General features: G+C 44.0%; 1 protein-coding gene across 12 annotated transcripts in view; it reads right to left on the bottom strand.

The window, feature by feature from the left end:
* Positions 1–8678: 8678 nt before the first annotated feature.
* LOC139262937 (myotilin-like) overlaps positions 8679–17173 on the bottom strand; it is a 156394-nt gene continuing 147899 nt past the window's right edge. For all 12 annotated transcript variants that reach the window (XM_070878264.1, XM_070878262.1, XM_070878259.1 and 9 more), the window contains 3 exons: positions 13257–13422; positions 11142–11275; positions 8679–10242 (listed from right to left, as the gene is read on the bottom strand). In XM_070878264.1, the coding sequence (XP_070734365.1) occupies positions 10091–10242; positions 11142–11275; positions 13257–13422 (452 nt within the window). In that variant the 3' untranslated portion in view covers positions 8679–10090. The remainder of the gene's footprint in view (positions 10243–11141; positions 11276–13256; positions 13423–17173) is intronic.

Below are 17173 nucleotides of genomic sequence, written 5' to 3'. Positions count from 1 at the left end.
GCAGCGACAGGGGAGACACTGCGGCGTACTGTAAGGATAGGTCTGCGTATGAGGTGTAATAAGGAGTTGCACAAGGGTGACAATGTAGTGTTTTGGAGACCCATTGTTTTATAAGGGTTTAATAAATCTTTATTTATTCTTTGTAATTTGTGATCAGGTCTGTCATTTCAGTGTGTTGGAATGGTTTTTGAGAGGGTTTACAGACTGGCCCATGGAATAGCCAGATGCAGGCTTAAGTGGGCATTTACTTATTTGAAGTGGGCAGCTATGAGATGGCGTTGTGCTTCCTTTGCAGGGTGAGGATGGGGATGCCGCCTCCTGTGTGGATACACACCCGCTTCCTGCTCCTCCTCCTGAGCCTCCTCCTCCTTCTCATGGACCTTCTCATCCACAGGTGCCACTGCTGCATCATCCTTTAATGGCTGCGCCCTCATGATGGCCAGGTTGTGGAGCATGCAGCACATCACCACAAATCTGGATACATGCTCAGGCAAGTACTGCAGCACACCCCCTGAGTGGTTGAGACATAAGAATCTCTGTTTGAGAATGCCTATAGTGTGTTCGATTTACCATCAACAGATATTTGAACAAATATTTTGTATCAGTCTTTATGGTAGAGGAAACTAACAATATTCTGAGTGGATAGTCTAGGGGCTATAGCGGTAGAGGAATTTAACACAATCACTAAGGAGGTGGTACTCAGTAAGATAATGGAACTAAAGGCACATAAATCCCCTGGACCTGATGGCTTGCATCCGAGGGTCTTAAGAGAAGTAGCGGCAGATATAGGGGATGCATTGGTTGTAATTTACCAAAATTCCCTGGATTCTGGGGAGGTCCCAGCAGATTGGAAAACTGCAAATGTAACGCCCCTATTTAAAAAAGGAGGCAGACAAAAAGCAGGAAACTATAGACCAGTTAGCCTAACATCTGTGGTTGGGAAAATGTTGGAGTCCATTATTAAAGAAGCAGTAGCAGGACATTTGGAAAAGCAAAATTTGGTCAGGCAGAGTCAGCATGGATTTATGAAGGGGAAGTCATGTTTGACAAATTTGCTGGAGTTCTTTGAGGATGTAACGAACAGGGTGGATAAAGGGGAACCAGTGGATGTGGTGTATTTGGACTTCCAGAAGGCATTTGACAAGGTGCCACATAAAAGGTTACTGCACAAGATAAAAGTTCACGGGGTTGGGGGTAATATATTAGCATGGATAGAGGATTGGCTAACTAACAGAGAACAGAGAGTCGTGATAAATGGTTCATTCTCAGGTTGGCAACCAGTAACGATGGGGTGCCGCAGGGCTCAGTGCTGGGACCCTGACTATTTGCAATCTATATTAACGACTTGAAAGAAGGGACTGAGTGTAACTGCAGTGATTGCAGGCACTCTAGTAATGACTCCACGAGGTAAGGTATTGCATTTGAACTGTTGTGACCTTAGTCCATTTATTGCAGCTCCTGAATGAGGTTACAATAAGATGGGCTCCCTTTTATACCTGATTACCTGCATGTGCAGGTGACCTCTAGGTCTCCACTTGTTGCACCCTCTGGTGGTACAGGCATATTGTATACAGTGTAAAGATACATTCATTGGTCTTATGTAACTGTACATTGAGTGTACAGGGTATATACATACACAACAGTAACGTAGCCAAGTTTGCTGATGATATAAAGATGGGAGGAAAAGCAATGTGTGAGGAGGACACAAAAAATCTGCAAAAGGACATAGACAGGCTAAATGAGTGGGCAAAAATTTGGCAGATGGAGTATAATGTTGGAAAGTGTGAGGTCATGCACTTTGGCACAAAAAAAAATCAAAGAGCAAGTTATTATTTAAATGGAGAAAGATTGCAAAGTGCCGCAGTACAGCGGGACCTGGGGGTACTTGTGCATGATACACAAAAGGATAGTATGCAGGTACAGCAAGTGATCAGAAAGGCCAATGGTATCTTGGCCTTTATTGCAAAGGGGATGGAGTATAAAAGCAGGGATGTCTTGCTACAGCTATGTAAGGTATTGGTGAGGCTACACCAGGAATACTGCATGCAGTTTTGGTTTCCATATTTACAAAGGATATACTTGTGTTGGAGGCAGTATAGAGAAGGTTCACTTGGTTGATTCCGGGGATGAGGGGGTTGACTTATGAGGAAAGGTTGAGTAGGTTGGGCCTCTACTCATTGGAATTCAGAAGAATGACAGGTGATCTTATTGAAACGTATAAGATTATGAGGGGGCTTGACAAGGTAGATGCAGAGAGGATGTTTCCACTGATGGGGGAGACTAGAACTAGAGGGCATGATCTTAGAATAAGGGGCCGCCCATTTAAAACAGAGATGAGGAGAAATTTCTTCTCTCAGGGGGTTGTAAATTTGTGGAATTCGCTGCCTCAGAGAGCTGTGGAAGCTGGGACATTGAATAAATTTAAGACAGAAATCGACAGTTTCTTAAACGATAAGGGCATAAGGGGTTATGGGGAGCGGGCGGGGAAGTGGAGCTGAGTCCATGATCAGATCAGCCATGATCGTATTAAATGGCGGAGCAGGCTCGAGGGGCCGTATGGCCTACTCCTGATTCTATTTCTTATGTTCTTTTATGTTCGTATATCATCATCATAGGTAGTCCCTCGAAATGAGGATGACTTGCTTCCACGCCGAAAAGGGATGAGTTCACAGGTGTTTCAATGAAGGACCTAATATTCTGGATCCCAAACAACATCTTGAAGGGTGGAAGATGCCTGTGCATGGATTTTTTTTAACGTATAGTGGCCGTTGGTGACCATCAAACTCTCATTCTAGGCCACCTGCCCATCAGTTAGAAACACAGAAACATAGAAAATAGGAGCAGGAGTAGGCCATTCTGGCCTTCGAGCCTGCACCACCATTCAATAAGATCATGGCTGATCATTCACCTCAGTGTCCCTTTCCCGCTTTCTCTCCATATCCCTTGATCCCTTTAGCCGTAAGGGCCATATCTAACTCCCTCTTGAATATATCCAATGAACTGGCATCAACAACTCTCTGCGGGAGGGAATTCCACAGGTTAACAACTCTCTGAGTGAAGAAGTTTCTCCTCATTTCAGTCCTAAATGGCTTACCCCTTATCCTTAGATAATGTCCCCTGGTTCTGGACTTCTCCAACATCTGGAACATTCTTCCTGCATCTAACCTGTCCAGTCCGGTCAGAATTTTATATGTTTCTATGAGATCCCTTTCTAAACTCTAGTGAATACAGGCCCAGTTGATCCAGTCTCTCCTCATATGTCAGTTCTGCCATCCCGGGAATCAGTCTGGTGAACCTTCGCTGCACTCCCTCAATAGCAAGAACGTCCTTCCTCAGATTAGGAGACCAAAACTGAACACAATATTCCAGGTGGGGCCTCACTAAGGCTCCTTGCTCCTATACTCAAATCCCCGCGCTATGAAGGCCAACATACCACTTGCCTTCTTCACCGCCTGCTGTACCTGCATGTCAACTTTCAATGATTGATGTACCATGACACCCAGGTCTCATTGCACCTCAACTTTTCCTAATCTGTCGCCATTCAGATAATATTCTGCCTTTGTATTTTTGCCACCAAAGTGGATAATCTCACATTTATCCACATTATACTGCAGCTGCCACACGTTTGCCCACTCACCTAACCTGTCCAAGTCACCCTGCAGCTTTTAGTGTCCTCCTCACAGCTCACACCGCCACCCAGCTTCGTGCCATCTGCAAACTTGGAAATATTACACACAATTCCCTCATAAGAACATAAGAACATAAGAATTAGGAACAGGAGTAGGCCATCTAGCCCCTCGAGCCTGCTCCACTATTCAAAAATATCATGGCTGATCTGGCCGTGGTCTCAGCTCCACTTACCCGCCCGCTCCTCATAACCCTTAATTCCCTTATTGGTTAAAAATCTATCTATCTGTGATTTGAATACATTCAATGAGCTAGCCTCAACTGCTTCCTTGGCAGAGAATTCCACAGATTCACAACCCTCTGGGAGAAGAAATTCCTTCTCAACTCGGTTTTAAATTGGCTCCCCCGTATTTTGAGGCTGTGCCCCCGAGTCCTAGTCTCCCCGACCAGAGGAAACAACCTCTCTGCCTCTATCTTGTCTATCCCTTTCATTATTTTAAATGTTTCTATAAGATCACCCCTCATCCTTCTGAACTCCAACGAGTAAAGACCCAGTCTACTCAATCTATCATCATAAGTTAACCCCCTCATCTCTGGAATCAGCCTAGTGAATCGTCTCTGTGCCCCCTCCAAAGCTAGTATATCCTTCCTTAAGTAAGGTGACCAAAACTGCACGCAGTACTCCAGGTGCGGCCTCACCAATACCCTGTACAGTTGCAGCAGGACCTCCCTGCTTTTGTACTCCATCCCTCTCGCAATGAAGGCCAACATTCCATTCGCCTTCCTGATTACCTGCTGCACCTGTAAACTAACTTTTTGGGATTCATGCACAAGGACCCCCAGGTCCCTCTGCACCGCAGCATGTTGTAATTTCTCCCCATTCATATAATATTCCTTTTACTGTTTTTCAAATCATTCGTGTATATTGTAAAGAGCTGGGGTTCCAGCACTAAGCCCTGCGGCACAACACTAGTCACTGCCTGCCATTTTGAAAAGGATCCGTTTATCCCAACTCTCTGCTTCCTGTCTGCCAACCAGTTCTCTATCCACGTCAGTACACTACTCCCAATAACATATGCTTTAATTTTGCACACCAATCTCTTGTGTGGGACCTTGTCAAAAGCATTTTGAAAGTCCAAATACACCACATCCACTGGTTTTCCCTTGTCCACTCTACCAGTTACATCCTCAAAAAATTCTAGAAGATTTGTCAAGCAGAATTTCCTTTTCATAAATCCATGCTGACTTGGACCGATTCCGTCACTGCTTTCCAAATGTGCTGTTATTTCATCTGTAATAATTGATTCCAACATTTTCCCCACTACCGATGTCAGGCTAACCGGTCTATAATTTCCTGTTTTCTCTCTTCCTCCTTTCTTAAAAAGTGATGTTACATTAGCTACCCTCCAGTCCATAGGAACTGATCCAGAGTTGATAGACTGTTGGAAAATGATTACCAATACATCCACTATTTCTAGGGCTACTTCCTTCAGTACTCTGGGATGCAGACCATCAGACCATTGGCCTTCAATCCCATCAATTTCCCTAATACAATTTCCCGCCTAATAAAGATTTCCTTCAGTTCCTTCTTCTCACTAGACCCTCTGTCCCCTAGTATTTCCAGAAGCTTATTTGTGTCTTCCTTCGTGAAGACAGAACCAAAGTAACTGAATCTGACTGCAAGGGACCTACATTTGTTTTCACTAATCTTTTTCTATTCGCATATCTATAGAAACTTTTGCAGTCAGTTTTTATGTTCCCGGCAAGCTTCCTCCCATACTCTATTTTCCCCCTCCTAATTAAACCTTTTGTCCTCCTCTGCTGAATTCTAAATTTCTCCCAGTCCTCAGGTTTGCTGCTTTTTCTGGACAATTTATATGCCTCTTCCTTGGATTTAACACTATCCTTAATTTCCTTTGTTAGCCACGGTTGAGCCATCTTCCCCATTTTATTTTTACTCCAGACAGGGATGTACAATTGTTGAAGTTCATCCATGTAATCTTTAAATGTTTGCCATTGCCTATCCACCGGCAACCCTTTAAGTATCACTCGCTTGTCTATTCTAGCCAATTCACGTCTCATACCATCGAAGTTACCTTTCCTTAAGTTGAGGATCCTAGTCTCTGAATTAACTGTATCATTCTCCATATGGACTTCTACCATATTATGGTCACTCTTCCCCAAGGGGCCTCGCACAACAAGATTGCTAATTAGCCCTTTCTCATTACACACCACACAGTCTAGGATGGCCAGCCCTCTAGTTGGTTCCTCGACATATTGGTCTAGAAAACCATCCCTAATACACTCCAGGAAATCCTCCTCCACCGCATTGCTACCATTTTGGTTATCCCAATCAATATGTAGATTAAAGTCGCCCATGATAACTGCTGTACCTTTATTGCACGCATCCCTAATTTCTTGTTTGATGCTGTCCCCAACCTCACCACTACTGTTTGGTGGTCTGTGCACAACTCCCACTAGCGTTTTCTGCCCTTTGGTATTCCGTAGGTCCACCGATTCCACATCATCCAAGCTAATGTCCTTCCTTACTATTGCATTCATTTCCTCTTTAACCAGCAATGCCACCCCACCTCCTTTTCCTTTCTGTCTATCGTTCTTAAATGTTGAATATCCCTGGATGTTGAGTTCCCAGCCTTGGTCACCCTGGAGCCATGTCTCCGCGATGCCAATTACATCATACCCATTAACTGCTATCTGCGCAGTTAATTCGTCCACCTTATTCTGAATACTCTTCGCATTGAGGCACAGAGCCTTCAGGCTTGTCTTTTTAACACCCTTTGCCCCTTTAGGATTTTGCTGTAATGTGGCCCTTTTTGCTTTTTGCCTTCGGTTTCTCTGCCCTCCACTTTTACTTTTCTTCTTTCTATCTTTTGCTTCTGCCCCCATTCTACTTCCCTCTGTCTCTCTGCATAGGTTCCCATCCCCCTGCCATATTAGTTTAACCCCTCCCCAACAGCACTAGCAAACACTCCCCCTAGGACATTGGTTCCGGTCCTGCCCAGGTGCAGACCGTCCGGATTGTACTGGTCCCACCTCCCCCAGAACCGGTTCCAATGTCCCAGGAATTTGAATCCCTCCCTCAATCCACATATTCATCTGAGCTATCCTGCGATTCCTACTCTGACTAGCACGTGGCATTGGTAGCAATCCTGAGATTACTATTTTTGAGGTCCTGCTTTTTAATTTAGCTCCTATATCCCTAAATTCGTTTTGTAGGACCTCATCCCATTTTTTACCTATATCGTTGGAACCTATATGCACCACGACAACTAGCTGTTCACCCTCCCCCTTCAAAATGCCGTGTACCCGCTCCGAGACATCCTTGACCCTTGCACCAGGGAGGCAACATACCATCCTGGAGTCTCGGTTGCAGCTGCAGAAACATCTATCTATTCCCCTTACAATAGAATCTCCTACCACTATAGCTTTCCCACTCTTTTTCCTGCCCTCCTGTGCAGCAGAGCCACCCATAGTACCATGAACTTGGCTGCTGCTGCTCTCCCCTGATGAGTCATCCCCCTGAACAGTATCCAAAGCAGTGTATCTGTTTTGCAGGGGGATGACCGCAGGGAACCCCTGCATTAGCTTTCTTCCACTGCTCTTCCTGTTGGTCCCCCATCCCCTATCTGGTTGTGTATCCTTTACCTGCGGTGTGGCCAACTCGCTAAATGTGGTATTCACGACATCCTCAGCATCGTGGATGCTCCAGAGTAAATCCACCCGCAGCTCCAGTGCCGCAAAGCGGTCTGTCAGGTGCTGTAGGTGGACGCACTTCCCGCATATGTAGTCGTCAGGAACACTGGAAGCCTCCCTGACTTCCCACATAGCACAGGATGAGCATAGCACATGTCCGAGCTCTCCTGCCGTGACTTAACCCTTAGATTAACATAATTTGGCAACAACAGTGCTAAAAGGTTACTTACTGAAAAAGAAAAGAAAAAGAAAAACTACTTACCAATCACCAGCCAATCACTTACCCCCTTGGCTGTGACGTCACCCTTCTATTTCTTTCGACTTCTTTTTTGCCTTCACTCCCTGCAGCTGCACTGGCTGGCCTTTTGTAGGCCTCCCCACGCTGTCGCTCCGCCTCCTCGAACTCCCACTGACTCCTGACGCCTGTTGGGCCTTTTGTTCTCTGGTTCCGCAGAGGAGTCATGAGCCAAGTGCTCAACACGTAGCCCTTGTCACCCAGCAGCCACCCGCAATGTTCATTGGGACCAGTGAAGACACGTGGCATACCGCTCTGGTGCATATGAATTTGTTGTGGGTTCTGCCCTGGACTTGGGGAAAGCTTGTAATGTGCACAAAGTCCACAGCTCTATCCTAGTGTTTCCAGGTGTCTATGGGTAAAATGATGTGATCGTTTGCTGAAGCAAACTGTTTCATCAGTCACCGCTTAATGCAAGGATGTGTTGCAAACTGACTGATGTTGCTGATATCCTCCGTTGCAGTTGGAGGATAAGAAGTGACTTCCATTGCAACAGGCAGGCGGAGGCAGGTCCTGCTGCAGGAGGCAATACAACCCTGTCACAGCCTCACTGGAGAAGGACAGCCTCCATGGGCACTTCCCTGAACAGTGCAGGTATGTTATCCTGGGCCTATAAACTCTGGGAGGGTATGGATTCCTGCAGCTCTCCTCATTCTGCTTGCTGTGCCTGCAGCTCAGTGCATTCCTTTCAGCATATCCTCCTCCTCTGGCCACAGTGGAACTTCCAGAAGGACTCCTGTGTTGGCAAAAGTGCATTGCGAGATACCCCTTAACAGTTGAGAATGTGGTATAGACATAACTGGCAGTTGTAAATGGCCCATGTAGCAAAACATGACCATCTAATACAGGCCAATAGTCTTCTAAAACTTTTCAGCATTTTACCTGAAAGCAGCTAAGAATCCCTTTAAATATCATGGCAAAAAACAGATGAAAGTCACCTCCTGTTACGTTGAAAAAGGAACTTCTGCAATGTACTACTATATATATATTTTGATAAGTGTGCTTTTATATGTGTTGCTTTAATACGAAGCAGTTTCAGAAGTAATTTTGAATATCAGATCATTTTATTGATCAATAAAGTTTAAAAATTGCAAAAAAATGAAACATTCCATCTCTTTTTTTAATTTACATAGAATTGTGAAGAAATATGCTTTTGTCTGCCATTATTCTGCAAAGCTGTGATTGTGATGCTGTCTTGCATCGTGGCAAGCCAGGAGTCAGAGTGGTGAAAGAGTTCAAAGCAATGCTGCTGGTGCTGCTCTCGACAATAGATCCTTTGTAGCTTCAAGAAAAGCACCAAGAAAAACACTTGGACTAAATCTTTGTAGAATTATACACTATTTTAGTATTATAATCAGTTTTTTAAAAAAAGTTTACAGTTATTACCAGCAGTCACTTCATCAATTCAAGCTTTTGTATTATCTAAAGGGTGGAATGGAAAAAGCTGTTAATTGGAACATTTACTCTTCACAACTGATAGATATGTTATTTTTAGGGCAGATAGGATGATATTCATCAACAAAATTGGCATTGTCTATGAATACATTGGTTCTATGTTAGGATGGAAGACCAGCAAATTAAAGGATAAGATGTCATTCTTGCACCGAAGTTATTTCCACATTGCTGTGTCCCTTTAATAACATGCAGAATATAATTTTTATGTAAAGACCAATTTCTATGAACGTCAGGCTGTACTGAGAATTATGTGCCTACTCCTTTCAGGCCTGAGTGCTTGAATTGCTGGAAAAATGCTTTTACTCAGGTAAAAGCTTACGCTAGTTGTAGATGTCAAAGACTATAACAAAGTGTAATCATTGCACTTGTTAGATTTTTGTATAGTCAAGCACTGATGAAAGGCAATGTTCACTGAACTTGGTAATGTTCCAACAATGTAGCTTCATCTATCAACGGCAGATTACTGCTCCACACTTTTAGCTTACAGTATTTCACAAAGTTAACGCCCATCCAACCTGGAAATGTTATTTGCTGCAAACTCACATGTACAAGCCCCAGACTCTTACAATAGTTTTAATGCGAAGTTCTTTGGAGTTAGAACTCTACGTACATGCAGCTATTTAAAATAACTTACAAACAATAAAGAATTTTACTTTTTACTCAAATCCAGTAGCACAGCCACACTTACATGAGGCAGAACACTATAAAAATCAGTTTAACATGTATTATTCTGCTTATTTATTTTCTCATCTGATTACACACCATGTTGCAAATTTATTGTTCTGTGCTATGATGCATCATAAGTGTATGTACATGAATTAATAAGCCTTCACATACAACTCTTTAGTATGTATACAGTTGCATTCTTGCATTTTTACAACTAAATGTAAATTTATATACAAAACTAATTGTTTTGTATACAGTAAGGTGCAGGTAAAACATTCTACATTCCATAAGCTGAAAAGCTAACGTTGTCTATTGAGTTGAAGTGCAATAACATCACAGTTCATCACTTTCTACTAGGTCAGGGTATGATGCTGTATATTGGGAGCCTGGGTCCAGCAGGAACCCTTGACCAAGCACCGAGTATCGGCTAAATGTTGGCCGCACCTTCAGTGGCTTGATGTTTAGACCTTGTTTCACTGGCCAAGCTGTTGGGAGCAAATAGAAAACATAATTGTTAGAATTTAGTCTAAAGTCATTAAAAAAATCATTAGTTGATGATATAATAAGAAATACAGTTTTTGTTGCCATTTCCCATAATCTCTCTACTGCCATGGTCTCGATCAGTGACGAGGCCATCTCCAACCACTTCACTTTAACCTTCACCACCCACATCCCTCTACCCTCTTCCAACCCCACTTCATTCTGCGTCCATCTTAAGGAAAACTCTTCCCCCCCCCCCAGTCATTTACAACTGCGCTTTCAAAATCTCAACTGATTAGACTTTGGCTTTCTATTCACAACAATAATTCTGCGGCATGTGGTTTGTTCACTTGTTCGCCCACTTTCTCACCTCCACCTTTGATGCCCTTGTCCCCATCTCTCCCATCACTCCGTCAAGTCCAAGGGGTACAGACTTGAACATAACTGGTTTAGCTATCCATCAACAGATCTAGACCACCTCCAGCAATAACTTTTTTTTATTCCTTCATGGGATGTGGGCGTCACTGGCAAGACCAGCATTTATTGCCACAGTAGCCTCACTCTCCTCTTCCAGAACCACCCACTCCTCGAAGATCATCCTGGAGAACAAATATAACCACTGTTTTCTTTGCTGTCACTCCCCTGCTCCTTCAACCCTCACCTCTAATAACAAATGCTAGGAGCTGCTGGAGTTATTCTTATGTGTATGGGAATTAGGGGCCTAAAGTCCGTTTGATGCCTCCTTTAGCAAACTGGTTTACCCTGAATACGGATGTAACTAAGCCAAATGGCAGATAATTACTTGCAAGCAATTTGCAGAAAACCACAATTGAGCAAAGCAGGAGGTTTTGTGCAGATTTGCCTAAACTTTGCATGGTGCAAGGTGTTTCTGAAGATAACTCACCAGCAATATCCAGTCTTGCTGTGCAGATTGTTGACCCAGCTTCATTTTGGGCCGACACCGTATACCATCCAGCATCACATTTATCGACTGGAAAAATTTCAAGGCCAACTTTACCTTCATTGCCATGGTATAGACTGCCAATACAAAAAACATACCTTGAGATAAATTACCACTGAAAGCATATGAAATAGGTTTAATTGAATTCTTAGATATTAAAATCCAATAATGAAAAGTTCCAAAAAAACTTTTTTTTTTGCTTTTGTTTTTTTGATGTCTATTTAAGCAGGGGATGTTAGTGCTGGGAAATGCAACACAGTTCTATTTTAGGTATCAAGGGTCCAAAATTCCTTGGGATACAATCCTAGAGTTTGCAGAGTCAGTGGGAGGTCACCTCATTAGTAGAGGTTGGCAAGCACCACTATGTCTGATCTGTGGTGCCCGCCTGCCCGTTGTGGCTGGAAACCCAGGTGCCTGCCCACCATGCTGAAGCCCACCTCCCAGTCCCAGACATATTTTGAGCAAGGGCGCCAATCTTAACAAACACTAATTAAGACCAGTCATATTTCTTCGTGGCCCAGGCTGCTTCCCTGTCTTGGAGCCCACCAGTGGGGTTCAAATACACCCACATCTAGAAGCCGGTATGCCTCAGCTCACTGGATGTACCATCCTCCACAGACACCAGTTCCTGACTTCAGTGGCTAGAATGGGAATTCCAAGCATAGGAAGGCTCTACCCCCTTAGTATCATCTGTCTGTCCAATGATAAGCTTTAATCTCAATCTCAGAAGAATGCTTCCTACTGTACCATATTAAACTTCCATTTCACACACCAACCATCCTTGTGGCCTCTATGCATTTGCAAATTTATTGCCATAGAACTTGGCTTAGAATTTCTACAGTGGTTCTCCCAAACTCCTGCCATAATTTTAGTAGATCGGCACTTTTCATTAAATTATGATTTAAAGGGTATGGAATTAGGGACAGGGTAGCAAATTGGATTAAAAACTGGTTGGAAAGGAGTGGAAGACAAAAAAGTGACAGATGGAATTCAATGTCTGTAAATGCGAGGTTAAAGAAAATAACTCATAATTATACTTTGAATAGAGGAAAGCTGAGTGATGTGGAAGAGCAGAGGTTCAGACTCATAACACGTTAAAAGCAGCACTGCAACAAGATAAACCCATCATAAAAGCTAATGGAATATTGGGTTTTAAGGCAGGATGTATAGAATATAAAAGTCAAGGGGGCCAAAATTGCCCCTATTTTTAAGGCCCGTTACCGACTCAGAAAGATGCGACCCATCCACAATAGCCCCCTGGGTGGTGGAAACAGGTTCCTGCCCTGCCTGGCGCGCCAACCCCTTTTCACGGGGCATGAAGCTGAATCGGCCCAACAATGGCGGCCGCTGGTTCGGCCGGGCCACCAACACCCCCTCTTGGGTGCTGGGTCAACGGACTGGCAGAACCCCTCCTTAGTGGCCCAATGGGTATCATGGAGGCCTCACTAGGCCTCGCAGCGTTCCTCCCCTTTAACAGCAAGGGCGGGACGTTGTGACGTGCCAGTGCCATGCGACACGTCTGCGTCGCGCTGACATCATCACTGCCCCGCTTCCACCTCCAACATGCCCGAAAGTGCTGGGAGGCATTTTTTGGATTTCAATAGCCCAATTATCCACCTCTTCCACAAATTATCCACCTGAAACGGGTCGGAGGGCAATTTCTCCCCACAAGAATAAGACCACAGTTGGAGTGCTGTTTGTAGTTGAGCTCCACATTTTGGGAAGGATGTTGTGTTAATAGAGAGGGTACAGTGCAGATTCACTGGGATGCTGCCCAGTATATGAGGAAATACAAATATGAAGAAAGACTTGGAAAAACTGGGGCTGTTTTTGTTCGGGTCGATTGCGGCTGTAATCCCCATGGGGCCCACTACGCCTCAGGTTTTGAATGACCCAGTAAAGTGGGAACTCTTGCTGTAAGGAGACCCTGCTCCAATTGCATCCCCTTGACAACATTTGTTGGCAGGGAAATGACGAAGACCCGGCATAACTGAGTCTCTGTCATTTCCAAGTAGGTTCCGCCATTCTGCCACCGGAGTTATAAGAGTTTGTAATTACCTGATTCTGTCTGTGTTGTGCTTTATCATTTCATGATCTTTTCTCCAGAAGATTATTGGCTGTGGTTCTCCAGTCACCTGGCATTCCAGCTTGACTTTTCCTCCTTCGACAGCTCTGGAATTCTGGAGTTTGTAAATAAATTCTGGTACTCTTATAGTCCCTCGTGCTTTAAGAAGAAAAATTGCAACATGAATTACTCAGCCACTGGTTTGGTCTTCATGAAATTTTACTTCATGCAATTTACGAATGAACACTCCTGATATCACAGCGCATTCCCAATGTCATTGCTCAGGACAATCTCCTCATTGAATAAATGTTGTATCTAATATTTATTTTTCTTCGCGATCAAAGCTGCATTTGGTAAATAAATTGCATCACATGGCACTGATTCACTAACAGAACTAATTTGGAGGGGGTAATTTTAACTTAACCCAATGGGCGGGAAACTGGTGGGTTTGAGTCGTACTCTCGTTTATACTTCGCCTGATTTTGGTTTGGTGTGACTTGGGTGGCTGACATGATCCCGTTGGCTTCCCAGTAGGCAAGGTAGGTTAAAATTACCTTCAAAGATATTTAAGAAAATACAATTAATTATTTGTTACATGCGGAAAAGAATCTAGCCCTTGCAAGTATATGATTCCCCTATTTTGTCATAGCTAAAATGTTCAAGGCTTCACAATGATTTTTAAGTCTGGATTGAAGAGCAGAGAATACAGGAACAGGAGTAGGCCAGTCAACCACTTGAGCCTGTTCTACTATTCAGTTAAATCATGGCTGATCTATATCTCCATCTACCACTGTGGTTCTGAGGATGTCGTGAATAGCACGTTTAGTGAGTTGGTCACACCGCAGGTAAAGGTTACACAGGCAGATAGGGAATGGGTGACCATCAGGAAGAGCAGTGGAAGGAAGGTAGTGCAGGGGTCCCCTGCGGGCATCTCACTCCAAAACAGATATACCACCTTGGGTACTGTTGGGGGAAATGACTCATCAGGGGAAGGCAGCAGCAGCCAAGTCCATGGCACCAGGGATGGCTCTGCTGCACAGGAGGGCAGGAAAAAGAGTGGGAGACCTATAGCAATAGGGGATTCTATTGTAAGGGGAATAGATAGGCGTTTCTGCGGCCGCAAACGAGACTCCAGGATGGTATATTGCCTCCCTGGTGCAAGGGTCAAGGATGTCTCGGACCGGCTGCAGCACATTCTGGAGGGGGAGGGTAAACAGCCAACTGTCGTGGTACATATAGGTACCAACGATATAGATAAAAAACAGGATGAGGTCCTACAAGCTGAATTTAGAGAGCTAGGAATTAAATTCAAAAGTAGGACCTCAAAGGTAGTAATCCCAGGATTGCTACCAGTGCCACGTGCTAGTCACAGTAGGAATTGCAGGATAGCTCAGATGAATACATGGCTTGAGGAATGGTGCAAAGGAGGGTGGGGGGGGATTCAAATTCCTGGGACATTGGAACCGATTCTGGGGGAGGTGGGACCAGTACAAACCGGACAGTCTGTACCTGGGCAGGACCAGAACCGATGTCCTAGGTGGAGTCTTTGCTAGTGCTGTTGGGGAGGGTTTAAACTAACAAGGCATGGGGATGGGAATCTATGCAGGGAGGCAGAGGGAAGTAAAAAGGGGGCAGAAGCAAAAGGTAGGAAGGAGAAAAGCAAGAGTGGAGGGCAGAGAAATCAAGGGCAAAAATCAAAAAGGACCACATTACAACATAATTCTAAAAGGACAAAGAGTGTTAAAAAAACAAGCCTGAAGAGTCTCAATGCGAGGAGCATTCGTAATAAGGTGGATGAATTGACTGCTCAGATAGCTGTTAACGGATATGATGTAATTGGGATGACGGAGACATGGCTCCAAGGTAACCAAGGCTGGGAACTCAACGTCCAGGGGTGTTCAATATTCAGGAAGGACAGACAGGAAGGAAAAGGAGGTGGGGTAGCATTACTGGTTAAAGAGGAGATTAACGCAATAGTAAGGAAGGGCATTAGCGTGGATGATGTGAAATCTATATGGATAGAGCTGTCAAACACCAAAGGGCAGAAAACATTAGTGGGAGTTGTGTACAGACTACCAAACAGTAGTAGGGAAGTTGGGGATGGCATCAAACAGGAAATTAGGGACGCGTGCAATAAGGGTACAGCAGTTATCATGGATGACTTTAATCTGCATATTGATTGGGCTAACCAAACTGGTAGCAATACTATGGAGGAGGATTTCCTGAAGTGTATAAGGGATGGTTTTCTAGACCAACTAGAGAGCAGGCCATCCTAGACTGGGTCTTGTGTAACGAGAGAGGATTAATTAAAAATCTGGTCGTGCGTGCCCTTTGGGGAAGACTGACCATAATATGGTAGAATTCTTTATTAAGATGGAGAGTGACAGTTAATTCAGAGACTAGAGTCCTGAACTTAAAGAAAGGAAATTTCGCCGGTATGAGACGTGAATTGGCTAGGATAGACTGAAGAATGATACTTAAAGGGTTGATGGTGGATAGGCAATGGCAGACATTTAAATATCACATGGATGAACTACAACAATTGTACATTCCTGTGTGGCGTAAGAATAAAAAAGGGAAGGTGGCTCAACCATGGCTAACAAGGGAAATTAGGGAAAGTGTTAAATCCAAGGAAAGAGGCATATAAATTGGCCAGAAAAAGCAGCAAACCTGAGGACTGGGTGAAACTTAGAATTCAGCAGAGACGGACTAAGGGTTTAATTAGGAGCGGGAAAATAGAGTATGAGAGTAAGCTTGCAGTGAACATAAAAACTGACTGCAAAAGCTTCCATAGATATGTGAAGAGAAAAAGATTAGTGAAGACTAATGTAGGTCCCTTGCAGTCAGAATCAGGGGAATTCATAGGGGGAACAAGGAAATGGCAGACCAATTGAACAAATACTTTGATTCTGTCTTCACTAAGGAAGACATGAATAACCTCCCGAAAATACTAGGGGACCGAGGGTCTAGCGAGAAGGGGCAACTGAGAGAAAACATTATTAGTCAGGAAATGGTGTTAGAGAAATTGAAGGGACTGACGGCTGATAAATCCCCAGGGCCTGATAGTCTGCATCCCAGAGTACTTAAGGAAGTAGCACTAGAAATAGTGGATGCATTGGTGATCATCTTCCAACATTCTATAGACTCTGGTTCAGTTCCTATGGATTGGAGGGTAGCTAATGTAACCCCACTTTTTAAAAAAGGAGGGAGAGAGAAAACAGGGAATTATAGACTGGTTAGCCTGACATCGGTAGTGGGGAAAATGTTGGAATCAATTATTAAAGATGTAATAGCAGCGCATTTGGAAAGCAGTGACAGGATTGGTCCAAGCCAGCATGGATTTATGAAAGGGAAATCATGCTTGACAAATCTTCTGGAATTTTTTGAGGATGTTACTAGTAGAGTGGATAAGGGAGAACCAGTGGATGTGGTGTATTTGGACTTTCAAAAGGCTTTTGACAAGGTCCCACACAAGAGATTGGTGTGCAAAATCAAAGCACATAGTATTGCGGGATAATGTATTGACGTGGATAGAGAACTGGTTGGCAGACAGGAAGCAAAGAGTGGGAACAAACGGGTCCTTTTCAGAATGGCAGGCAGTGACCAGTGGGGTGCCGCAAGGTTCAGTGCTGGGATCCCAGCTATTTACAATATACATTAATGATTTAGACAAAGGAATTGAATGTAATATCTCCAAGTTTGCAGATGACACTAAGTTGGGTGGCAGTGCGAGCTGCGAGGAGGATGTTAGGAGGCTGCAGGGGGACTTGGACAGGTTAGGTGAATGGGCAAATGCATGGCAGATGCAGTATAATGTGGATAAGTGTGAGGTTATCCACTTTGGTTGCAAAAACAGGAAGGCAGATTATCATCTGAATGTTAACAGATTAGTAAAAGGGGAGGTGCAGTG

The sequence above is a fragment of the Pristiophorus japonicus genome, chromosome 4, assembly GCF_044704955.1.
Source record: "Pristiophorus japonicus isolate sPriJap1 chromosome 4, sPriJap1.hap1, whole genome shotgun sequence".
NCBI lineage: Eukaryota > Metazoa > Chordata > Chondrichthyes > Pristiophoridae > Pristiophorus > Pristiophorus japonicus.
This window is presented reverse-complemented; position numbering and strand designations above follow the sequence as displayed.